Genomic DNA, 27,243 nt, shown 5'->3' on the forward strand with positions numbered 1-27,243 from the left:
CCCATTGTAGTCATGTTTAGTACAAAATAAAGCCTCTTATAATTATTATGGAAATTTTATACCTTACCTTACCTTCCTTCCTTTTAACTTCAAATACAAAAACAACTAGCAAGAGAACCCTTTCCTTCCTTTTCTTTGGCTTCCCCAGAAGACTTCTTAGCGGCTTGGACTCATTGGCAACGTCTCAGTTGAAGTGACAGTCTTGGTTCTTTTTGTTTTCATAAAAGTTGGTATTAATATTTTATCTCCTTAGACAGCAGAAAGTAACCTGTAGAAATGGTTGTGGACCTTGTGAGCATCTGGCTCCTTCTTGCTGGAATGTTATGGGTTGCTTGTGTTAACAATCCCACACACTAGTAACTGCAAAAAAAAAAAAAAAAAAATGTTTTACTAAGGTTACCACAATAACCTCCTAATGTGGAACAGCCGAAACTAAACTAACTAGTGATTTACTGGCTAAAGTAATTTAGATGAAGAAAATGCTGATGGATGTCACTGCATGTCGGAGTTGAAAAGGCGTGTAAGAGAGCTATGCCTCCAATGTGGATACATATAGACCTAGGCTGGTGAGACTTTATGAAATCTCTGTTATTAGGAGACCAGAGTTCTGGTTTTTCCAGTGTCTGCTACTTACCAAATGGGGGTCTTAGATCCTGCAAGTAAATTAACATCCCTAACTTTCTGTGCCCATGAGTATATAATGAACGTAATTGACATCCTGTTATCTGAGAGGACTATTGCAAAAACCACATGAGGAAATATATGTGATAGTGTTCTGTAACCTGAAAATCGCCATGCACATCTACGAAACCCTACTAGGAAGTCACAAAAGAGAACCCAAAGGTCACAGGATGACTGAAATAGAGACATCTCAGCTCCAGTGATCAGAAAAGGCTGAGTGGAAGGAGCACAAATTAAGCAGCACTTAAGGAGGAAATCCAAAAAAACAGTTCTACAGGATGGTTTCCAGGGATATTTGACTTATATAAAAACTAGCGTACTAATAAAGCATCATTAGGACCGTATTTAATATACAGTCTCTGTCGCCCTCTCCTGGTCCTCAGGTCAGCTCTCTGGCTTGTTCCCTGTTGTGTAGAGATGCAAGGTAGAGAGGAGGGGTGTTCCAGTTTGCTTTCTGTGTTTTGTGACATTTTAAATTTACATATGTTCAGGTGAGAAGGTGTATGGTTTCCATTGCCCAGCTTTATCTAAGGTAACCGTCACAATTGGAAAAATAACTTCATAATTGTCTTATGTGGAAACACTGAGTGAAAGAATTCTAATAAGGTTAACTCAAGCAAATAAGAAAATGGCATACCTGACCACCACTCCCACACACAGAGGCACCAAACACACACATGGATACACAGACATGTATTCAAGCTCTTTGTCAGAGACATTAGGGGGAGAAACACTCTTAATCTCATCACAACTGACCAAAAGTTGACAAAAACAAAAATGTAGGAACTAGTTGAAATTAGATAGATAGATAGAGAGAGAGAGAGAGAGAGAGAGAGATGTAGATATAGATAGATGTGTGTGTGTGTGTGTGTGTGTGTGTGTGAGAGAGAGAGAGATATGTATCAACCTGGATGAATCTCAAACTATTTATGCTGTGTGAAAGCTAGACCAGAAAAAAAAAAAAAAAAAAGTGAGTGGTTCAGTTTATATCAAATTCTAGAAAGTCAAATCAATTTGCAGTACGAGGATACAGGTGGACGTTTACCTAGAGAAGGAAGTAAAGAGATGGATGGATTACAAAGGAGCGTGAGGAAACTAGGGAGAGTGATGGAAATGTTTGTTTTCTTGATTGTGGTGATGGTTTCATGGTGCACACATATGTCAAGTCATCGAGCTGCACACTTTAAATTATTTTCAATTATTGTACATAATGTATCTTAATAAAGCTATACAAACTATTTTTTAAAAACTATGATGGATCTTGAGTTTATCATAGCGACCCAACATAATTTGAGAGATTGTTAATAAAGGAGGAGAAGAACACTAGATAAAGCTTTCTCTGATGAAGGTTCATATATTCCTTTTTATTTGAGCTATTTTCAAAATGTGCATTTTCACTATTGTATGTACTATTCCTAGAATTTAGGTAAGGATTTTAGATGATTAAAGAAAAGGGTTGCCATTCCAAGAATAGTTTATTCCTTTTGCTCTGTTGCTTTAGATCTCTTTCTATCCACTCCCTTGAGCTTTGCAGTGACCCTCAGTCTCTCCTAGTAAAACTCTTGCACTATGTCTTCCCTTGTCCAGCATCAATAGATGGAATAAACATCAAAATTACATTTATCACACATATCAACCAGAGAAAAGATGAATGCGTAACATTTTAAACCACAGGGTTAGTTGCTTACTTGGTAGATTTTTACTGTTTACCAAAGTGGTTCCAAAGTGCTATTATCTATCCAAAATCACCTGTGAAACTTGAACCACACAGACTCCTGGGCTGTAACCAAGACCCACTGAATCAGAGCTTTTAGGGATATAGCCTGGATTCTTGATGGTTTTTCTAAGTTTTGGAGGCAATTCGTCATTTACTTGTGTATTGCGATAACTATGTGATGAGTGCTAAGCACATGAACTAGGTATAAATTCAGAGGAGCAAAAATCATTGAGTCTTGTCTTTATATTATGCGTGTCTTGTATCTATTGATATTTTTAAATCACACAAGTTTAAAAATCACAATTTGTAATAAGTGATGCAAAAGGAAAAGAAAAGGGTCTCATTAGAAAGGACTATGGGGTAGAGGGAAGTAGTTCAGATTTGAAATCCCTAAGAGGGCCAGGAAAGGCTTCAGGAAGGGAGCAGCATTTAGCAGAGACCTGGAAGAAGAGCGAAAGTCAGAGTGAAGATAAAGCATCTCACACAGAAAGGATGTCATAGACAGGAGAAAGCACATACGTCTTACACTTAAGAAGGGGAAAGCTCAGTCAGAGGACCGAGTGGCACTAGATGAGGCAAGACACGCAAGCCAGGGCACCCTTGCCTAACAACTACTGCTTCCGTAAAGAGAATGTGTAGTGACGGATATAAGGCTGTCTAATATTAGAGAAAAATGAGTGAGAAACATGAGCTTTCTTGGATCACCATCCTTTGCCTAAGTAGGGTGCCTAGAGCAAGTCCCCTAATTCTTATTAAAGCCATGAAGCAGGAAAAGAGCAATTTAGCAATCATCCAGGCCCAGCGACTAGTTGGATTCACTTTCTTCAGGAATTCTATTTGTCAGTGGTCTTGTGGGAACCATGATAGAGCCCATGAGCTGAAAGATGAAATCCCAGGCTGAATCTGGGACACACACTCAGGAGAGCTTCTGAGATCACTGGTCACTGATCCTCCGGTGCTTTCCCAACAAAATAGGCTTATTCCAAACTAGCCCTTCACACATAGTAGAAAATAAACACTTGGAAGCAAAGTGGGCATGTCTACTTTTGCAGAAGATTCTAATCTACCTGTAAGTATTTTTCTTTTCTATAAATAATAAATATACTACTATTTATCAAGTGCCTTCTATGTGTAAGGTGTTATTAAATGCTTTGCATTTTTATTCTACCAGCAAACCTACCTGGTAAATATCATCAGCTTTCTGAAGATGAAACTAAGGCTCAATGAGATTGTCAGCAGGTTGAAGGCTTCAAAGATAGTAAAAGGCATTGGGTTCAAGGCCAGGTCTCTATGAATTTGAATTTTTTAACAGTATATGCCATTATCTTTTGTATTAGTTTATTTTTTTAAATATGTTTTTATTGATTCTTTTTAGAAAGAGAGGAAGGGAGGGAGAGAAAAAAACATCGATGTGAGAGAGAAACATTGATCGGCTGCCTCCTGCACACCCCACACTGGGGATTGATCCCGAAACTGGGGCCTGTGCCCTGAAGGGGAATTGAACTGGAACCTGTCAGGTTATGGGACAACACTCAATCCACTGAGCCACACTGGCTGGGCTGTTGCAAATAATTACCACAAACTTAATGACTTAAAGCAGCAATTTTCAACCAGTGTGCCACAAAAATTCTTAAAACATGCAATACCTATTTAGTCAGGGGCACTGACCTCTTTTCCCTTAGATTGTCAAATTAAAAAAAGTGACAAGAGCCAACCCAACAATAGTTGTCTGATGTGAGTGAACCAAAATTAAACCTATTATTCTGTAAGCTCGGCAAAAAAAAAAAAAAAAATTGTTTTTGGTGTACCACAGAATTTTAGTAATTAGTTTATGTGTGCCATGAGGTGAAAAAGGTTGAAAATCACTGACTTAAAGCAACAAAAATGTATTCTCTTATAGTTCAGCATGTCAAATCTAAAATGGGTACATAAGATTGTTCTCTCTGGAGGCTCTGGGACAGAATAGGTTTCCTTGTTTTTTTCTATCTTTCAGAGTCTGCCTACATCCTTTGGGATCATGGTCTCTTTCTCCACCTTCAAAATTAGCAATGCGGCATCTTTAAATGTCTTTCTCCTGCATCCTTTGCCTCCCTCTTATAAAGACCTTTGTGATTATATTTAATACACACACAGACAATCCAGGATCATTTTCCCATCTCAAGATTCTTAATCACATTTGCAAAGCTATGTTGCCATATTATGTAAGATTCACAGGCTCCAGGGATTAGAGTGTGAATTTGGGAGCTTATTATTAGCTGACCATACATGTCTACATAGGCTTTCAAAATCTTAGCTGAGCCTGCTGAGGTAGTCCATTACTATTAGAGTCCACCTTAGTAGCCAATGATTATAGACCAACAAACAACCTGCAGAGTGTACATACTGAATATGACTAGAGGGAGTTTAAAATATGTGTAGAATTTAAATATACAATAATGAAAGAATAAATGATAGGAGGGAAGTAAATGAGTTAGAATTTTCAATGTTTCTTACATTGGGGAAATAATTGTTAATTACATGTTAACATGTTAAGAATGGGTGTTTTCTTTAAAGGAACAATAAAAGAATGTGTAACATAATAATCTAATAAAATAAATATAATTGATAATCACAAAGAAGGCAAAATATAAGAAGCACATAGTAAAATGGTACATCTAATCCCAAATATATCACCAATTATATTAAATATAAACAGACAGTTCCACTTTAATTACATAGATTGTAATACTGCTACATTTCCCAAACGGGTGTGGGGGAGGCTGAGGTACCTCGTGAACTCACAGGGGACCTGTGGGATATTTTAAATTTTCAGTGGAAGCACAGCAATACTCGGTATCTCTCAGATACTGTGTAAACTACTAGGTCAGAGTACCTCTGGGATAAATTGGATTGCAGTAGGTTCCTCTTGATGACATCAGATCTTTGCAAAGCTGTTTTTTTAGCAGTGGTTGTGATAAAAAAAAAAAAAAAAAAAAAGTACTAAATGAAAATTATATAGAATGGGAAATAAGGTGGCAGTTTACCATCTGATTCCCAGGTTTGAGAATTTGAGCAGTGCACAATAGCCCATTATAAAATTGTGGTGGAAAGAAGACTAATTAAGTTGTTTGGACCTCATTATCTAACAAATGAAACGGTTAAATGTTTCTTTTTTTGTCTAGGAATGACATGAAAAAATTACTGAGACCCTAACAGTATTGTGAACTGAGTGAGTTTGGGAACATCTGTCATAATGATTAAAAATAAAAACCATATGGTACATACAAAAGAAACAACATACATGTTCAGAGAAAGAATGGATGAACATATAAGGATGGAAAACATGCCGTGCAGAAACAAACCAAAAAAAGCAGATTTGTCAAATAAGGCATTATGCAATCTTTATCTTTAAAGTGTGTGTTTATATTCAAAATATTATTGATATATTGAGGATAAATCAACAATCTTATTATTGCTTTTCTATTTGTTCTACAAATAAATTAGACAAAGTAGTATTTGAGGCAAAACTCATTACTACACATGATTTACCACAAAATATAATAAAAGTAAAGTAAAAAATGGATAGAATTAGAAAAAGAAATAAGACAAATGTACAATAAGATTTTAACACAACTACTTTAGCATCTGGTACAATAAGCAGACCACCCCCCACCCCTAAATCAGTAAGTATCTAGAAGATTTGAGCAAATATGATTCATTGTTGATTGGGCCTCACTGACATACCCAAAACACTATACCCACTACCACAGACACATCTTTTATTTTCACAAATACATATGGCACAGTTATATCAGTTGATCCTATGCTGAGACATACAAGTGTCAATCAATTTTAAAACTTGATAATATATCTATAGCTAAATATTTTCTTAAATGTTTGTAAGTTATGCAAAACATCTAAATAAGACTTGGGTCAATGAAGAAATCACAATGGCCATTATAAAATATTTTGAACTGAAAATATGCATTTGTACACTGAAAACCTATATAATTTTATTAACCAACGACACCCCAATAAATTTAATAAAGTTAAAAAAAACAAAAAACTAACGATATGGTACATCAAAACTTTGAGAACACAGCTAAATCTATGCTCAGAATAAAATAATAATCTGAATGCTTATTTTAGAAATTATGAAAATCTGAAAATAAAATCTAAGTTACCATCTTAAATTTATATTTTTTAAAAAGCTCAGCAAAAACACTCAAGAAAATTTTAGTAAAGATAAAATAAAGATAAGTGCAAATCAATAAATCCAAAAGTTGATTATTTGAAGCCTAATAAAATTGAACAATTGATTGATTGCTGTCAATCTACTCTCTGTTATTTGAATTAATTAATAGGGTATGTGGAGAGAAACAGAAGATTAATCAAAACAGAAGAGAACATATTTCTAAAACTAATGTAAAATGATGTTTTCCCAACAGCTATTTCTTCTTGATTACATATTGTTTAACTCTAAATGGTAGTTTTTATTACTTTAACTTAAACTTTTTGAGTCTTAAGTGGAGGTAAAATAGTCTAATATTTAATTCAACATACACATTATAAAATATATGCCCTCATAAAGTAAAGTATAGCTTTAGCTGTCTAGCTTTATTTACAAAGCATGTGCTGAATTTTCTTGTACTGAAGTACTGAGTTGGCAACATCTTTTGTTGTTGTTGTTGTTAATCCTCATCCAAAAATATTTTTCCTTTGATGTTTTAGATAGAGTTGAAGGGAGAGAGGGAGGGAGGGAGGGAGAGAGAGAAACATCGAATGGTTGCCTCCCGCAGGACCCCGACCTAGGCCTGGGATCAAATCTGTAACCCAGGTACGTGCCCTTGATGGGGAATTGAACCCATGACTCTTTGGTCCGCAGGCTGATGCTCTAACCACTGAGCAAAACCAGCCAGGGTGACTTGGCAACATCTTCTAATAGCTGTGACTGCTACTGAAGGCCAGAGAAGAGGCTTATAGTCCCCCTGGATCTGGGTGGTCTACTGAGAAAGAAAGTAGATGGTAAAATGCACCCATGCTTCTTATTACATAAGAGGATGGGATAAATGAAGCCAGAGCCCAGGGACTTTCTGATGGACTAAAATGTAAAGCTATGAATTAGTTTCCCCTCAGTGAAAGAATAGATTAGATATAGAGATATAGATAAAATGGATAGCTACAGATATAAATTAAATATAAGTAGATATGGATATAGATGTAGATATATCTTAATTACCTTCAAAATAGCAGGGACTTTTTCCATGGGTAGGTGCTGATTTAGAAAGCTAATTTCTCAGGTTGCTGCTAAGGAAAGCAAATGTTTTACCATAATTAAAGTGTTCATGTTCCTCTTTGATCATATCTATGAAGCATATTGGAGAAAAAGAGGAGGGGAAGTAGAAGTTCCTCCATTGACCTTGATGTCACTGTGATCTTGGTCTTCAGGTCAATGCAAAGTCCCAGCGTATTTTCCATCTTCCATGCCTACAAAAGCGACTGATCAGGAAGAGTTTCCCATTGGAACATCTTTGCAGTATCAATGCCGCCCTGGTTACCAAAAGAGACATTTCTCGATCAGATGCCAAACAAACTCGGTCTGGTCAAGGCCTAAAGACTGTATTCGTAAGTAACTCTGGACTGAGAACTCCTCTGTGTCAGTTAAACATCCATAACATCTGATGTAATTGTTTAAATTTTGGAATGAAGACACCTATGACTTGATAGTTTTCCTAAGTAGTAGATATGAGAGTTATTCCTGGGGGTCATATTTTCTTACTGCTTTGAGTTCCTGCCACCTTCATTACAGGTTTATTTCATGAGAAGCTGTCATTATAGGGCATGATTGAGGAAAAATCTCTATTCTAAGAATCTGCCATTTTTTACAACTGAAACTGGAAAGAAAAGTGCAGGTAGAAACAAAAGCCCAGGCTCTGAGACCTTTACGCTGGTTGAGTCCCAGATTAAAGACTTTGATAACAAATAAAGTTTACATTTTTCTTGGAGGTGCAGACTGAGGATAAGACAGAACTGGAGGGGAGGTTTGAAAGTGGTGCTTTGTAGGTGGCTGATTTTGAGGCAGTCTTTAGAAATTCCCCAATGTGGCAAAATCTGTGGAACTACAAATGTTCTCGAGTAAGCTATAGCCAGGTTGGGTCTTCATGTACTAAGAGAAGTTCAAAGTATTCCACACCCAGTCCCCAAACTCTGCTTCTTTCCCATAGGCAAGTCATGTAGAGCTCCTCCAGACGTAATAAACGGCAAAGTGGAAATAGATGGAGACACCACGTTTGGATCACGTATTACTTATTCTTGTGATGAAGGGTGAGTTGGCAGTAGCATTTTGGGGGGATGACAGTTCAAAAATTACAATACCAATCTTGAAACAATAGTAGGAGCCCGGACCGGCTTGTTCAGTGGTTAGAGTGTTGGCTCTTGCACCAAAGGGTCATGGGTTTGATTTCTGGTCAAGGGCGGGTACCTGGGGTGGCAGGTTTGATCCCTGGCCCAGTCAGGGTACATGTGGGAGGCAACCAATCAATGTATCTCTCTCACATCAATATTTCTCTCTCTCTCTCTTCCCCTCTTCACTTCACTCTCTCTAAAAATCAATGAAAAAAATATTCTTGGGTGAGGATTAACAACAACAAAAATAGTATTAGATAGGAGAATAAACTACCTGTCCACTAAAAACAAAGCAATAGAATTTCTAAATGGAAGTGGTGGCTTGGATCCAGGCATTTAACTACCCTTGAAATGATTAAACAAATATTTCGAATACAACGGATGGGTCAGTACCTGCGGCACACCAAATTAATGCACCTAAAACCAAGGGAAGCATTCATTAGACGGGGAGGACCAGCTCTCTAAAGAAGCAAATGGAACAAACAATAGTTGACCCACAAATATATTCTTTTCTCAAAGCAAGAAGAACTGGGGATGGTGGATTCAGGGGGAAGTGGGAAAGGGTGATTTGTTCGGGATGATGGAGCTGATGTGGGGAATGGGTAAATCTTGTTAGAGCACCTCTCCAGATGTGCTCACAGTGCAAGGATCTTGCTGTGGAGATATTCTTGGCGTACCCTTGGGGGAGGAAACCAATTTAGAAAAGAAGTGGGGAGACTGCTTCACTTTATATCTTAACTTTTGCTTTGCTTTTTTGCTCACTTAAAATACATACAAAATAACATAATGAAAAATAAACTACACACCTTAAGAAACATTACTAGTACTTTTGAAACCTCCCATGTGCCCTTTCCAGTTCTCATTTCTCCACCTGCAGAACCTCTCCAGAAGTAGCCGTCATTTTGAATTTTATGTTTTTCATTCCCTGGAGTTTTTTTTTCTACTATGAATAATTCTAATCAATGTATTTTTAGCTTTATAGAAATAGCATGATATTATATGTACTTAACTGCAACTTGCTTTTTTTATTTAATAGTTTATTGCTGACACCCATGTAGTTGTGGTTAATCCATTTTTACTTTGGACAGTATTCTCTTGTATGCCTATATCACAACTTATTTACTTGTTCTTGGTTGCTTGTTAAATATTGGATTATTTCTACTGTGTTTTGCTTTGTTTTATTTTAGCTATTATAAGCATTCCTGATGTAAACATCCTTACACATGTCTCCTAGTAGACATATGCAAAAGTTTCTCTAAGACAGTAGTTTTCAAGCTTATTTACCATGATCCACAGCTATTTTTACAGCACATGCACATACACAAATACACATATTACACACATATTTATATAAATTAAAAGTGCCCCCAAACTTTTCATAATTTCTATACAACATTATACTGGAATTTCTAGCCAGGACAATTGGGCAAGAAGAAGAATTAAAAGACATCCAGATAGGAAGAAAGAATTAAAACAATCTCTGAGGGGGCTAGGGTGGAGGGGATAGATAAATCAAAGAATGCATATGCATGTATGTGTAACCAATGAACATAAACAACAATGCCGAGGAGAGGAGGGGTACTGGGAGGAGGGTGTCAATGGAAAAAGGAGAAAGATCTGTAACAAAAATAAATTAATAAAAAAAAAGTAAATAAATAAAATAAATAAAAATAAAAATTTTTAAAAATCTATTTTAACAAATAGCATGCTTTGTATAGAAAATCCTAAGAAATGCAAGCACATGGAAAAAATAAAATCCTATTACAGCTGATAAATCCATCAGCAAGATTTCAAAATATAAGATGAATATACAAAATTACATTGCATTTTTATACACTAGCAATGAACAACCTGAAAATAAAAGTAAGAAGTACTCCCACTTAACAACAGCATTAAGAAGAATCAAATAATTAACAATAAAGTAAAGCAAAGAAATGTAAGATTCCACATCGAAAATTATAAAACATTGTTAAAGCAAATTAAAGAGGACCTAAGTAAATGGAAAGACATCCCATGTTTATGGATTGGAAGGCTTATTATGTTAAGATTGCAACAATATTGACTACAATATTGATCTCATTAAACTGATCTACAGATTCAACACAATCCCTACAAATCCCAGCATCCTTTTGTAGAAATCTACAAGCCAGTACTGAAATTCATAGGGAAATGCCAAGTACTCAGACAGTCAAAACAATTATAATAAAGAAAAACTTTTCAGTTTCAAAGCTTACTATAAACACACAGTGATCAAGAGTGTGTACGTGTTGTACTGGCATAAGGATAAATATATAGATTAATAGACAATTTCATTTCTTTCTTTTCAGTCCTTGTGCCTTTGATATCTTTTCTTGCTTTGCTGTGCTGCCCAGGACCTTCAGTATAATGTTAGGCTGACAGTGGACCGTTTGTCTCATTCCCAGTTCCTAGGAGAAAGCCTTCAATGATGCAACATTAAATATGATGTTTTCTATGTATTCATTTTTAAGGTTCTATTCCTAATTTGCTACATTTTTTATCATGAATGGATTTTGAATTTTATCAACTTGATTTCCTGCATCTTTAGAGACAATAATATGACTTTTCTCTTTTCATCTGTTACTGTGATAATTTACATTAACAGACAAAACATTGTATGTGTGAGGAAACCAACTTGGTCTAGAATATAATAAATTTTTCCATATATTGCTAGATTTGTTCTATGTATTTTGTTCCAGATCTTATCTTTTATGCTTATGAGTGTTATAGGCCTAACAATTTTCACTTCTTATACTGTCCTTATCTAAATGTACAACTAATTTATCCTTATAGAATGGGCAAGCGTGTTCCTTTTCTAACAAAGGCTTGATCTATCAAATCTTATATAGTGATTTTTTCCAATTTCTCTCTTGCATTTCTGTCTGTTTTTCTCTTTATATGTATATTTGAGACTATGTAATTAGGTGCATACACATTTAATACATGCTTATCTTCCAAGAGTAATAAAACTTTATCATTGTATAGGGTTGCTATTTCTCTCTAAATGCTTTTTGAGTGCATGTCTATTTTGTATGTAGACTTAAAGTCTTTATTTTATTTGTAATATAACCCCAGTATTTTTTATTATTACTTCCATACTCTTTTTTATTTTTTTACTTTTTACTTTGCTGTGCCATTGTTTAAGGTGAACAACTTATTTAGATTTTTTAATCCAATCTTATAATTTCTGCCTTATAATTAAACAGTTTAATTTGTTTACTTTTAAGGTAATTATTAATATTTAAAATGAATGCCTACCATCTTACTTTGTGTTTTATATAGACTATTTTTACTCTTGTTTTCACACTTTTTAAACTAATTTGTGTTAATTAGGTTTCATATTCTTATTCCACTATTTTCTTTACTAGTTTAGAAATTATAGAGTATGTTTATATTAGTTTAAAAGTTTCCAGATATCCTGGAAATCTTCTTAACTTGTATACTTTAAATATTCTAAAGTTAATCACAATATTTACCCCCTCAGTGCAATACAAAGACCTAAGAAAACTTGAAAATACATTCAATAGTACATTGACTCTATGGAACTATATTTATTTATGCATTTGTGTAATAAATATTTATTGAGCACTTACTCTATGCTAGGAACTATTGTAGAAATTGGGAATACACTAGTTAATGAAAGAAAGCTTATTATTATTTTTTTTTAATCCTCACCCGAGGATATTTTTTCATAGATTTTCAGATAGAGTGGGAGGAGGGAGAGACAGAGAGAGAGAGAGAAATATTGATGTGAGAGAGACACATTGATTGGTCACCTCCCACATGACTCCAACCAGGGTCAGGGATTGAACTGCAACCGAGGTACGTGCCCTTGACTAGAATTGAACCTGCGACTCTTTGGTCCACAGGCCAACACTGTAACCACGGAGCCAAACCGGCCAAGGCAGAGAGCTTATCTTTAATGAAGCTAAATTATAGTGAGGGAAATAGATAATAAACAAGTACTTATGATGAGAGTGATAACTGCTACGAAGAAAAATATCTAGGCTGAGAGAATAGAGAGGGACAGGGGAAGAATGGGGGTGCTATAATACCTAGAGAAGTTAGAGAAGTAACCCTGAGACAGTAAAATTTGGAGACTTGTACAAAGTGAGGGACTGAGCCATATGGGGAGAGGGCATTCCTGACAAGAACAAAGCTATTCAGATGTTATTCAAACTTGAAGTTTTACTAAGGAATCCAGTAGGACTATAGCAGGGTGAGTGAAGAATAAAGTGATAGGAAAAGTGGTCTGAAGAATTGCCAGAGCCAGATCTAGAAGGTCTGTGCAGACCACAGCAAGGACTTTGGACTTGACATTTGACTGGAGTCGCGGGAGGGTTTTAAGCAAAGAAGTGACATGATCTGATTTGTGGTTCTAAAGACCTGTTTTAGCTGTCATATGAAGGATCTGTTGCTGGAGGGCAAATGACACAGTGAGACCAGTTAAGGGCTATTATTTTGTCCAGGTGGAAGGTGACACTGGCCAGGACTGGAACAGTGATTCTCCATTTAGCAATCTCTAGAAACATTCCTGGTGTCACAACTGAGAAGGTGCTACTGGCATCTACTTGGTAGAGGCCAGGGATGCTGCTAAACACGCTACAATGTACGGGACATTCACTCACATCAAAGAATGATTGGTCCAGAATATTAACAGGGTCTGGGTTGAGAAACCTTGAACTAGAGATAGAGATGTAAAATTACATTACAAAAGTAGAGATGGAAATTTTCTGAATGGACCAGATACTAAGCTGAAATAAAAAGAGGAGTGTGGATGACTCCAAGATTTGAATTTGATCTGAAAGCATGAAAGAAGAAAATATCACAAATGCAATCAAAGCATTTTTTCCAAACACTTAACACTAAATGACATATGACTTTTTTTAAATCCTCACCCGAGGATATTTTTTTCCATTGATTTTTTAGCAACAGTGGAAGGGTCAGAGGGAGAGAGAGAGAAAGAGAGAGAAACATCAATGTAATAGAGACACATCAATTTGTTGCCTCCTGCACACTCCTCGACCAGGGCCAGGGATCAAACCTGCAACCCAGGTACATGCCCTTGACTGAGAATTGAACCCTCGACCTTTCCATGCATGGACCAACACTCTTACCACTGAGCCACACAAGCCAGGGTGACAACATATGTATTTTTAATGGCTGTTACCCAAGTGTGATAAATAAATGTTTAAATATAATTTCCAACTGAAATTATTATTAGTCACATATATAAAATGAAGATACAAACATACATGCACACACATCAAGATGGAAAAAGGTTTTAACTAGAATTCTTCTTAGGATAGACACTGTATCTTATCAAGTGGAAACTCCAAAGGGGCTGTTCTGTGCAAGGCAAGGGGAGGAAGTTGTCACTGCAGAGAAGTAGGAATAGAAAGACAAGTGAGGGAGAGAATAAATGCCTAATGGCATCTACTCCCCAGTGTAACACATCCCTAAAACTGTCCCCAAATTAAAAAAAAAAAATTCTTTAAGCAAGTGGGTTTAGGGGAGACACATATAAAACAACAAAGCTTTGCTGCTGGATAAACTGGAGCACAGACCCCCTGAGGCAGCAGGGAAAGACGCCAGAGGCAGAGAAATGTGGGGACCCACAGAAATCATCGGGGTGGAGAGGACTCACACAGTTGTGAATCGCAGGTCCTGGTCCAGTTTTACCACAGCTCCCTGACAGTTGATATCCACATTATGTGTATATCTCTTTATAGAAAATACTGAAATATTTTATTCTAAGCCCTTGCCACCCCAAAATAATTCAGACTGGCAAGGTCAGCATCTCCTGGGAGCTTGTCAGCAATGAAGAACCACTGAATCAGAATCAATTTTCACAAGACCCCCAGATGATTTCCATGCAAATAACATTCTTGCAAAGCATTGCTCTAAACTATTAACCATGCTAAATTCTGTAATACAGTGTTTGGACACCTTTTTTTCTATTATTGGAATTTTCTGTACCTTTCCCATTTTTTCTACAATGACTAGGTACTAACTTTTGTAATCAGCTTTTAAACAGTTAATACTAAAACTTCCAGTTTCAGGACAAGATGGGAAGACTCCCTTTTTTCGCTTCTCTCTGTACATATAACTAAATACCCTGGAAATAGTTCAAATACAACCATGAAGAGGAACACAAAATTTGGGAAATGTGGGTTGGCTAGGGACCACAGAACTTAAAGAATAACACCATTGTGAGTTCCCTAGGTTTTCTTTTTCTCTCTCATACTGGGTACTATGCTGGAAAGGACTGAGCTGGAACCCACAACCGGCAGAGGGGGTGGGGGGAGGGGGAGAGAGAGAGAAAGAGAGAGAAGAGAAGAACCTGCTCGCTCTCTGGTCATCGAACTGGGAAAGAAGCCGAGCAGAGAATAGTGGTTAGAGCGATACTTAGTGACAACGGTGGTCCACTCGCACAAATTAACAGCACATGCAGACATCAGGAATGGAGGGAAGCTATCCTTCCCGTGTCCCACACCCACAAGAAGTGGCAGGCTTCACTCCACTCCACTCTGCCAATAGCTGTGTCAGTTGCAGATTATTCTGGGTGGACTGACCTATCTCATGCCCCACACCACCCAGCAGCGCTGGGCCCTGTTCTGCTTGCAGCAGCAGCATTAGCAGAGCCCAAATAATTAGACCTAGTCTTCAGGACAGCAGCAAGAGGGCCTCTCTTCTCACAGCAGGAATGCCAGAAAGCCCAGTGTCCCCCTCACCACAGCAGAAAGCAGCCCAGAGCCAGTATCTCTGACCCTACACCCACGGCAGTGAGCCACCGACTCAGGATCAGAAGGCGAACCAAGCTCAGGGTCACTTGGTCCTCCAACCAGTGGGAAAATCCTCCCAGACCCAAGTCTCCTTGTCCTCCACCAAGCAGCTAAAGACAGTCTAGATAAATGTCTCCTTCCCCTGTTCAAAGCAACACATATGAAGTGGGATGCTCACCTCATCAGGAAGCCAGAGAGCAGGCCAGGGAGTTTATTCTTCATCCCAAGAGTTGAATATCCCCCATTCCCCGTCTGGTGACATCAGTTAGCCCAGCAAAGCACCTTCACTCTCATAGGCAACTTCGGCAGGGATACATTGAGAACTTACGTGGAGACAGAAGAATGAAGCAGACCAGAATGGCGTTATCAGCTCAGAAGACTGAGTTGTCATTGGAGCTAAGTCCCAAAAAGGAGGCCTGAATCTACCCACTAACCTAAACAACATCCATTGCTGTCACACTTTTCATTTGATCTTTGATTGGCCCATTTTGTTGTTTGAATAGTCTGTGCTGCCATTTATATATATATGGCAATGTTCTAGCTATACCAAATAACACTTGACTATTATTTGATATTATTTGTCTCGATTTGTAGTAGTATCAAGTTTGACCTTACTCTATACCAATGAACACGAATGGTTCAGCCCAGAATTCCAACATTATTCAGTCTCTGTTGAAGTAAATACAAATGTCATTAATTTTTTTCAAAATTTATGGCACACTCTGAACAGCTTGGGGCATATTAATTGAGAACTTCTGCCTTTAACAGTTAAAATATTAGATCAATGTTCAACTCTTTTTGTTCTGTTGGGATTTCCTTTGGTTCTACTTTGATTAATCTTATTTACCTTAGATTTGCATAAAAATGTGTCTTAAGGTAATAAAGAAAAGAGATCCCATCCAGTTTAGAAGGTATACAGAAGAAAATTTAGAAGTCTAAATATAGCCCAGCTAGTGTGGCTCAGTGGTTGGACATCGACCATGCACCAAGAGGCTGCTGGTTCAATTCCTGGTCAGGGCACATGCCCAGGTTGTGGGCCCAATTCCCAGTCCAGAGTGTGCAGCAGGCAGCCAACTGATGTTCTCTTTCATTGATGTTCTCATCTCTCTCTTTCTCTCTTCCTCTCTCTCTCTAAAATCAATAAAGAAAAAGTGTTAAAAAAAGAAAAGTCCAAAGACAGGCATAAAATTTGGAAAATTGATAGTTTGACAAATGGAAATTGTCCTTCTGAATTCTTTGAGATTGTGATTTGGTATAAATAACAATCTAAGCAGGGATATTACCTGTGTATTTAGAATATAACATTCATTATTCTTTGCCTCTAGATACCGACTCGATGGTGAATCCACTATTACATGCATCATCAAGGACGACACTGTCACCTGGGATAATAAAGTACCTGTTTGTCAGAGTGAGTTGAAATAATCTTTTCTACCATCTTTACCAATAGATTCTAAGTTTCCACCTGGATTTATAAAAACCTGAATTGAATTCCTTTTGTGCATTCTGTCCTTCAGATAGTTGAAGACAGCTTTATTGTCCTTAAACTACTTGTGGGTTTCCTGGTAACTGTTTCATTAAGTTCTTCCTTATCTTGGGATGTGCCTTTTCTGAATCTGAGGGCTTAACTGCATAAAAGCCTCTAAAATTTATTTTTACTTCAGTTGATTTGCAATGATGTGCCGTCCCCAGTATAATAATCATTCTGCTTGGCAAAGAAATAAAGATTTATTAAGTGATGCTCTCTCGAAGGTTTGTGAAGCTGTGGAGGAATCAACACTCTAATGTACTGAGGGTTCACCAAACCCTCTTGAAAGGCTCCGTGTATTAATAAGCCTCAAAAATACACATACATTTTGACCCACTTCTCAGAATTTATACTTAGGAAATAAACACAGATTTTTGCAAGGAGTTCTCTGTAAACTTTTCAGTGCTGCATTCTTTATAATAGTGAAATTGTTACAGTAACCTAAAAGCACTACATGTTTCAAAATATGGCTTAGAAATAATCTACTGGAAGGAAAGAAACATGATAAAAATGACCATATAAAATTTCCTAAGGAACATAAAATAGCCATGCAGAATTAGCAGAAATATGTCTATACACTGGCATTTTATTCAGCCATAAAAGAAAAACAGCATGGAGAAGCACTTAATGACATATAAAGATGTTTATTATATACATTTTATGTGAAAAAAATCAGATGACAAAAAGGTTTGTACGGCAAGATCTCATTTTATTAAAAGGTAATCTATCTATGCCTATTTATATATTTTCATTTCTATCTCTAATTCTGTAAACTTTTTTATATCTAAACCCAAGTAAATGGTTTTAAGCCTCCTTGGTGAAGGCTAGAGGGGGAAGTTACTTATTCCTTTTGGCTGTGTAGCAGGGTGTTCCCTCAAGAAGATCCAGTCTCCCACCTTCTAGCTCCTGTGTCTGAAAACTGGTTCTCGAGTCTGGGTGTTGGCTGATGAATAACCAGACTCTCTTTTACCGTGTTCCAAGTCACACTTCCGGTCACCAGACCTAGATCTTTTCTGCTTGTACAAGCCGACTAATACTTTCACCCACTACTCATCTACTTCACTTTCTGCAACTCCATGATCAATTAATGATGACAAAGATCTCTACAGATAAACCATTCTGATTTCTGTTTCCATTGTCTCTGGAGATTAAGTGCTGCCACTTGGCTTCTGCCATTCTGGGGTCCTTTGACCCCTCTTGAATTCGGGGAAAACGCTTCAGTAGCAACAGTCCCCACTGTCATTCTGTCCTACATGGAATAGCCACCACAGACTTCTTCAAAGACGCGGAAACTCCTGTACAAATGTATGCCTCAAAGCCTTGGGTAAATGAGCTGTCTTTCAACCCCTCACCCCCACCCATGGACTTAGTTATGGAGCATGTGAACAAGGCTTACAAAACGAATCCGCTCGAGCATTCTCGGTTCCTTAGGCCAAAGTGATGCCAGAGGGGCGAGTCCGTGCTGGGAACTCGAGTCCTGAGCCAAGAGTTTCCTTGGCTTCACCCAGGAAGGAATTCAAGACACTAACCAGACAGACTGGAGGTTAAAGTGGGAAAAAAAAGGTTTTATTGAGCAGATAGGACAAGCAGGAAAAACCAGAGTAGGGACTCTTCTCACAAGAGAAGGAAGAGAGACCCCCACCATCTCTAGAGGTTGAGCTTACATCTGTTTGTAGTTTCTTTAGAAAATTGTTGGTATGGGGAAATAGAGAGTGGAAAAGGTTGGGATTAACTCAGACCTTTACAAGGTCTGTTTTTTTTATTAATTAATTTTTGTTACAGATGTTTCTCCTTTTTCCCCCACTGATTCCCCCCTCTCCCTCCCTCCCTGCCCTGTCCCCAGTTTGTTGTCCATGTCCACTGTTCATGCATACATGCATATAAGTTCTGTGGTTTATCTCTCCCCCACCACCTCCTCTTCTGGGGATTGTCAGTCTATACCCCACTTCCACGTCTCTGGGACTACCCCATTCCTCAGACTGTTATGTTCATTATATTCCACAAATAAGTGAGGTCATATGAAACTTTCTTTCTCGCCGTGGCCGGTTTGGCTCAGCGGTTGGAGCATTGGCCTGCAGTACAGAGAGACCCAGGTTCGGTTCCCGCTAAGGGCACGTACCTTGGTTGCAGTTTGTCCCCGACCCTGGTTGGCCGTGCGGGTGGCAGCCACTCGATGTGTCCCTTCACATCGATGTTTCTCTCTCTTTCTCTTCCTCTCTCTCCCTCCCGCTCTATCTGAACAAAAAATGGGAAAATGTCCTCGGGTGAGGATAAAAAAAAAAAAATCCTTTAAGAAAGAAACTTGTCTTTCTCTGTTTGGCTTGTTTAACTTAGGATGATACTTTCCAGGTCCCTCCATGTAGTCTCAAAGGATAAGAGATCGTTCTTTCTTACAGCTGCATAGTACTCCATTGTGTATATGTACCACTGCTTTTTTAGCCATTCGTCTACTGATGGACACTTGGGCTGTTTTCAGATCTTAGCTATTGTAAATAGTGCTGCTATAAACATAGGGGTACATATATTCTTTCTGATTGGTGTTTCAGGCTTCTTAGGGTATATTCCTAGAAGTGGGATCACTGGGTCAAATGGAAGTTCAATTTTTAATTTTTGAGGTGACACCATATTGTTTTCCATAGTGGCTGCACCAGTCTGCATTCCCACCAGCAGTGCACTAGAGTCCCCTTTTCTCCACACCCTCGCTAACACTTGTTGTTTGATGATTTGTTGATGGCGGCCATTCTGACAGGTGTGAGGTGATACCTCATTGTTGTTTTAATTTGCATCTCTCTGATAATTAGTGATGCATTTCTTCATATGTCTCTTAGCCATTTGTATGCCCTGTTTGGAGAGGTATCTATTTAGTTCCTCTGCCCATTTTTTAATTGGGTTCTTTGTCTTCCTTTTGTGGAGTTGTATGAGCACTCTATATGTATTGGAAATTGATCCCTTATCTGATATATCATTGGCAATTATGCTCTCCCATACAGTGGGTAGCCTTTCCGTTTTGATGATTGTATCTTTCGCTGTGCAGAAGCTTTTGAGTTTGATGTAGTCCCATGTGTTCATGTTCTCCTTTGTTTCTATTGCCTTAGGTGATGTGTCAGTGAAAATTCTACTGCGTATGATGTCTGAAATTTTGTTGCCTACAGTTTCTTCTAGGATTTTTATGGACTCATGAGTCACATTTAAGTCTTTTATCCATTTTGAATTTATTCTTGTGTAGGGTGTAAGTTGATGGTCTAGCTGGTGCCACAGCCTCAGCTGCCCTTGGCTATACAAGGTCTATTTTGTGGTCTGTTTTCCTTATGTGGTATGAGGAAATAATAAGGTATGGGTGAGCAGCTGTTAACCGATCTTTGCATTAATTTTCTTTGTTCCGGGGGCACCTCGTGGTCTGCTTAAACCTCTGGTCAGCAGAGTTCCATGTCAGGTAGCATGTAGCAGGCCCCTGACTTAACTCTGACTTCAGTTAATTTGTATAGTTTTCATGCCTCTCTCCTATATTAATAGGATTTCTTTCTCTGAGGTATGTTAGTAAAGTTCTGGACTTTCAACTTCATTCAGCATAGTCCACACTCAAATTAACACATTGAACTCAGAATCTCACTTCTTTTGGTGCATCTGTGCCTCCCACAAGTCATAATTTTTATTCCTCCCACTCCACCCCCATCCTGCCAGGACCTGAATCTGGTCAGAGCACTAGAAACAATGGGAGATGGTAGGAGTAGGTCCTGAGGAAATCATCAGTTGTTACTATTTGAGTTGCCAGATTTAGTAAATTAAAATACACTATATTGTCCAGCCAGTGTGGCTCAGTGGCTGAGTGTCGACCCACGTACCAAGAGGTCGCCGGTTCTATTCCTGGTCAGGACACATGCCCAGTATGTGGGCCCGATCCCCAGTGAGGGGCATGCAGGAGGTGGCCAGTCAATGCTCTCTCTCATCAATGTTTCTCTCTCTCTCTCTCCCTCTCTCTAAAATCAATAAAGAAAAAAAATTTTTAAATACACTATATCCAGTTAAATTTGAATTTCAGAAAAACAACAAGTATTTTTGCAGTATAGTTATGTGCCATGCATTTCTGAGATATACTTATACTTAGAAATTTGTCATTATTTTTCTGAAATTTAAATATACCTGGACTACCTATATATTTTCTGGCAACCCTATCAGGGCAGCTACCTCAGGAGGGCCCAATAGAGTTCCTTCAGTCAAAGGGAGGCATACCTCCTCAGACAGGCAGCAGAAGGCTGCTTCTCCTGGCAAAGGACAGCTAGCAGAATCTCCACGTTCAAGGTATCTGTCCAGATATCTCCATCTCAGTTTGCAGAATCCTCTTCCAAGCAGCGCTCCAACTTTAGCGTAGAGACCCTGTGAAATGATTAATTTAATTTGCATTAGAACTCAGCCACAGGATTAGTTGTTGGATTTATTTTTTCAGAAATCTTGGCCCTGTGGCTACAAGGATACAAGTGTTCTTTCAGGGCAGATATAGAAGCTTTCATATCCAGACCTTGAGTAGGAATTTAAAGCTTCAAACTCACCACTTTCCTTCTCTCAAGTTCTCTGGTGCACTTAAAAACCAGCAACCAATCCCGTTACATTCCTTCCCTAAAATATTCTAGGATAGCAACCACGTAGTCACTCAAGGTCTTGCTCCTATGCTTACAGACGGCTGTGGGTGGTAACTAGGGAATCTTTAATCCCTGCATGCCATCAACCATTAGTGTGCCCTTTTCCATGGGCAGTATTAACATTAATTCTTAAATACGATCTTATTAAAGAACCAGTTCCAGATTCCTCTGTTACCCTGGGATACATATTGGTCCAACTGTGAAAGCAGAGCTACTATCAGTATTGTGAAATATGAGATGTGTTATAAACGTAGACTTTATTGTGTGAGGAGCTGCTCTAAAAAGATGAGAAACATCACTAATCAGGCGCCTTGCAGTCTGAGCTTCCAGGAGCAAACTGTGCCTGGCTGCTGGAGTCGGGCTGTGGAGGCCGGAGTCGGGCTGTGGAGACCGGAGTCGGGCTGTGGAGGCCGGAGTCGGGCTGTGGAGGCCGGAGTCGGGCTGTGGAGGCCGGAGTCGGGCTGTGGAGGCCGGAGTCGGGCTGTGAGGCCGGTGTCGGGCTGTGGAGGCCGGAGTCCGGCTGTGGAGGCCGGAGTCCGGCTGTGGAGGCCGGAGTCGGGCTGTGGAGGCCGGAGTCGGGCTGTGAGGCCGGAGTCGGGCTGTGGAGGCCGGAGTCGGGCTGTGGAGGCCGGAGTCGGGCTGTGGAGGCCGGAGTCGGGCTGTGGAGGCCGGTGTCGGGCTGTGGAGGCCGGTGTCGGGCTGTGGAGGCCGGAGTCGGGCTGTGAGGCCGGAGTCGGGCTGTGAGGCCGGAGTCGGGCTGTGGAGGCCGGTGTCGGGCTGTGGAGGCCGGAGTCGGGCTGTGGAGGCCGGAGTCGGGCTGTGAGGCCGGAGTCGGGCTGTGGAGGCCGGAGTCGGGCTGTGGAGGCCGGAGTCGGGCTGTGAGGCCGGAGTCGTGCTGTGAGGCCGGAGTCGGGCTGTGAAGGCTGGTGTCTGGCTGTGGAGGCCGGAGTCGGGCTGTGGAGGCCGGAGTCGGGCTGTGGAGGCCGGAGTCGGGCTGTGAGGCTGGAGTCGGGCTGTGGAGGCTGGTGTAGAGAGCTGCCAGAGGATGTTTGGCTCTCACGACTTCAAGTTAACCCGATGCTTCTGACACGGGCGGGAATCAGTGTAGGGGAGTGGGACCAGCATTTTCAGAGAACTGGTTGCAAAAATTGGGAGAGCAAGAACTAACTGGACCCCTGGCTCTTTGCATCTGTCCCCTCATCACCTCCAACCGAGAATGACCTTCAGAGAAGAATGGCCTTTGCTTCACTTCTGCCTCTCAAATTCCAGGCCAATGTCTCTAGCTCCTTCCCTAACCTAGAGCCATACAGGCAAAGTAAGTCTGGGAAACTCAGTTCAGTGAGCCTGGGTGACGCTGTACAAAATGACTAGATAATTATAACTTTTATTTTCCTCTCTTCCCCTTTCCCTGCCTCCTTCCCCCCCCCCTTCCTTTGTAGCTTTCTCTGTCTTCTTAAAAGTTTCATTTCTGTTTTCGTTTATATCATTTAGCTTTTTAAAATGGTAAACATAGCCCAGCCGGTGTGGCTCAGTGGTTGAGTGTCGACCCATGCACCAAGAGCCCAGGTTGTGGGCCCAGACCCCAGTGAGGGGCATGCAGGAGGCAACCAACTGATGTTCTCTCTCATTGATGTTTCCATCTTTCTCTCCCCCTCCCTTCCTCTCTCTCTAAATATCAATAAAGAAAAAAAAAGTTTAATAAATTAAAAATAAAATGTTTAACCTACAGTGGTCTACAGTTTCATAAATATTATTAACTATATGCAAATATATTTGAATTCTATTTTCTACTGCTATATATCTGCATTGTTTCTCTTTCATTCTACTTTTTTTCTTTTTTAAATGAGGGTCTTTTGATCTTATTTCTTTAAAAAGCTATACTGGTTTCACTTATAACAAAATGAAAATTACGGAGGCAATTGAAAAAGAATAGGGGGAAACTGTGTAAACTATGGTATAATATAATAAAAGAATGTGAATTGTATTAAGAAATGGATGTGTTGCCCTGGCCGGTTTGGCTCAGCGGTTGGAGCGTCCACCTGCGGTCTGGAGAGACCCGGGTTCGGTTCCCGCTAAGGGCACGTACCTCGGTTGCAGTTTGTCCCCGACCCTGGTTGGTCATGCGGGTGGCAGCCACTCGATGTGTCCCTTTCACATCGATGTTTCCCTCTCTCTCTCTTCCTCTCTCTCCCTCCCACTCTGTCTGTACAAATGGAAAAATGTCCTCGGGTGAGGATAAAAAAAAAAAAAAAAGAAAGAAATGGATGTGTTTACAGGAAATAATATAAATAGAAAAAAAGGAATTCCACCTTTTATTTTATCCATTTAAATCACAACTTTCTAAAACCTAATCTACATGTTAGCAAAGATTAAAAGCAAATAATGAGTTAAAAATAGTAGCAGTTTAGTGACTCACTGGATTGCTCTCATTGGTTATTTCCATTCAGTTATTTAACTTGCTGTCCCTTTTCCAGGTATCCTTTGTCAGCCACCCCCAGCCATCTCCAATGGAGACTCCGATAGCTTTGGCAGAGACTCTTTCTCATATGGAATGGTGGTGACCTATCGCTGCAAACCTGGAAAGAGAGGGGAAAAGCTCTATGACCTTGTGGGTGAGGCACAAATACATTGCACCAGCAAAGATGAAGACGGCGTCTGGAGCGGCCCTCCCCCTCAGTGCATTCCACCTAATAAATGCATGCTTCCGGACCTTGGAAATGGAATAAGGGTGTCTGAGGACAGAAGCTTGTACTCCTTAAATGAAATCGTGAGGTTCAGTTGTCAGCCTGGCTTTGTCATGGAAGGGTCCTCCAGTGTGCGATGCCAGGCCCAGCACAGATGGGAGCCGGAGCTGCCCCGCTGCAACCGGGGTGAGTCTGACTGAGGCTTTGAGGGGCCTGCGGAGGGCAGGAGCTGTAGGAGGACCAGGAGATTCGTGCTTGTTCTGCGAGAAAGATGTGTGGTGAGCAGTGTGGGTAAATTTTTTGGAATGAAGCATAAAAGTAAGTAGGGGTGTGTGTGTGTGCATATGTGCATGCCTGTGTGGTGTCAAGTTGAGAAAAGATGCTAAATCTGGGCACAGAATGGGAAGTTTCCTTAGGATCCTTAGAGAGGTTAGATAACTTCCAAAATTAAACAGATACTGACTTGCACACTAAAGACTGAAACCCAAATCTGCCTGACTCCAGAGCCATAGAAATAAAAAACCACTTTCGATATTTCAAGGCGTGGGGGAGTTACTGTGGACAATAGGATATAAGGATGTTGGAAGAGCCGGAAGATCAAAAGGAGAAAGATTGTTTCCAGAGAGCAGCAAACCTGAGCAGGCCTGTCCTCCATGCTGTCCCTGCAGCCAGGATGCAGCTGAGGTCGCTGGAGCCAAAGCCACAGCGTCGCCAGAGAGGAAGTTGCTGCTGCTAAGCAAGAACCATCAACACTGCTACTTCCTGAGCCTGCTCGAAAGAAGAATGGCTTCTACCATCTTCCTGCCTTTTTATTTTCTATATATTCCACCAGATGACAGAGTTGAACCAGAATTCAGCTGGCAAGGAAGAGAAGAAATTGTAGGTTGCAGGATTCTAGCCCCAGCAGTCACAGGAGAACTAGAGGTGGAAGGCTGGGAGTTCACAGAAATGTAATCAACACAGCACTTGTTATCACTGTGCATTTATTAGTCAAGGGAGGCAGAGGGGCAATGAGCCCCGAAAATGGGCTTTAGAACCTCAGAGTATTTTCAAAGTTCTTAAAGAAGTCATTTAATCTAGACAAAACCACATTTTAGACTTGAAGATGCCGAAGTCCAGAGAGGGAAACTGACCTGCTCTAAGTCCAAAGGAAATGATGTTTCATTTTACTACAGTTTAATGTGATTTATTTGAGACTCAAGCGCATTCTGATTGAGTTAAAAGCAACTGTTTAAAGAGGCAGTCACAGACTCGTTAAATATGCTCTATGCAATGTGCACTCATTATGGGGGCTGTACTTATTTTTAGAAGGTTTTGTTCAGCGGTTGCCCATCTTCTCACTGGAATGAAATGAGAGGTGAAGCAGCGCTGGCCATGTAGAGTATAGAGACTCCATTCTCTCCAACCCACTGGAAAAGGGGTTGGACAGGGATGAGACGAGATGTGAATCCTGTTAGTTGTACCAGTGTGCTCAGTGATTGGCTAACCTGTTAGATGAGATCTGGGCACACACATTCCTGGCTGCCCAAAAGGTGGACTATAAATTGGTGATGCTTTACTAGAAAGCAGTATGAAGATATGAAAAATCCTGCAATCTTAACTAGTATACACTGGGTAACCAGCAATGGGCATCATTCTAGAAGGGAACTGTCTGCAGTGTAATCGTAGATGAATATTTCCGACGAAAAACAATTCTAGTACATTTCTGCAGTGTATGTTCTGTGGCGTTTAGCAAGCCACATCCTCTCTTTCTCTTTCTCTCTGTCTGTCTCTCTCTCTCTCATATTGCCATCAATAAAATGAGAGTGTTAGTCTACCAGGTTTTTAAAGTATATATCGACTGATAGTTACGATTCTGTTGGCCATGTACCACTGAGGAAAAGTGATTTTCATACAATTAACAGCACGTGGTTTTCTTTCTCCAGTTTGTCAGCCGCCTCCAGAAATCCTGCATGGTAAGCACACCCTAAGCCATAAGGACAGCTTTTCCCCCGGGCAGGAAGTGCTCTACAGCTGTGAGTCCGGCTATGACCTCAGAGGGGCTGCCTCTCTGCGCTGTACGCCCCGGGGAGACTGGAGCCCAGCAGCCCCCAGATGTGCAGGTACCTACACTCGTCTGCTTTGACATTTTTAGCTTGGGGCTTTATTCTGCATGTGCCGGTGTTATCTCTGTTTGTTTTTCCTTTTCTCCAGTGAAATCTTGTGGTGACTTCCAGGACCAACTTCCTAATGGCCGAGTGCTCTATCCATTTAATCTCGAGCTTGGGGCAAAAGCATCCTTCATTTGTGATGAGGGGTAAGTGTGAGCTTGCCTTGCCAGCTAGACACTGAAATTGGAGTTAGAAGTTAGTTCAAAAAGGGAAGGTTTGGTGGGATAGTGGTGGCTGACAAATGTTTGGTGTGGCTAAAAAAAATTAATTCAGGGGGATTAAGTTTGGAAGTGTGTAAGAAAAATAACATGAAGGAACAGGTGGAAGAAGTAACATGACATGTGAAGGAAAAATTGGGACATATATAAAACAGCAGGTATAAAGACAAATACAATGATTGGTTATGAATATATGTGATGCATTCATTGAAAAAAATCAGATTTTCCAAGCAGAAAAGAATAAGAGTAATTTGGAGAGTCCTTAGAAAAGTTTGATATGTAACAAAAAGCTTATTAAAAAAGAATTAAGATTATTTAAGAATTATTTCAGTCATTTTTTGAACCATCAAAAGAAAAATTTGTAGTAAGAGTGAAAGTATAAGAAAAGCATTTCAATCTAATCATATATCTTCTGGTTAGTAATGGGCTAAGGGCTCTGAA

At 39.8% G+C, this 27,243-nt stretch overlaps 1 protein-coding gene across 1 annotated transcript in view; it reads left to right on the forward strand.

Annotated features, from left to right (window-relative positions):
- Positions 1–27,243, forward strand: part of LOC118637139 (complement receptor type 2-like) — a 145,820-nt gene that overhangs the window by 53,587 nt on the left and 64,990 nt on the right. The window contains exons 14-19 of the mRNA XM_036272315.1: positions 7,826–8,002; positions 8,602–8,701; positions 16,911–16,996; positions 24,225–24,620; positions 26,360–26,536; positions 26,628–26,730. Of these exons, the coding sequence (XP_036128208.1) occupies positions 7,826–8,002; positions 8,602–8,701; positions 16,911–16,996; positions 24,225–24,620; positions 26,360–26,536; positions 26,628–26,730 (1,039 nt within the window). The remainder of the gene's footprint in view (positions 1–7,825; positions 8,003–8,601; positions 8,702–16,910; positions 16,997–24,224; positions 24,621–26,359; positions 26,537–26,627; positions 26,731–27,243) is intronic.

Source organism: Molossus molossus, unplaced genomic scaffold (assembly GCF_014108415.1).
Source record: "Molossus molossus isolate mMolMol1 unplaced genomic scaffold, mMolMol1.p scaffold_m16_p_20, whole genome shotgun sequence".
Taxonomy (NCBI): domain Eukaryota; kingdom Metazoa; phylum Chordata; class Mammalia; order Chiroptera; family Molossidae; genus Molossus; species Molossus molossus.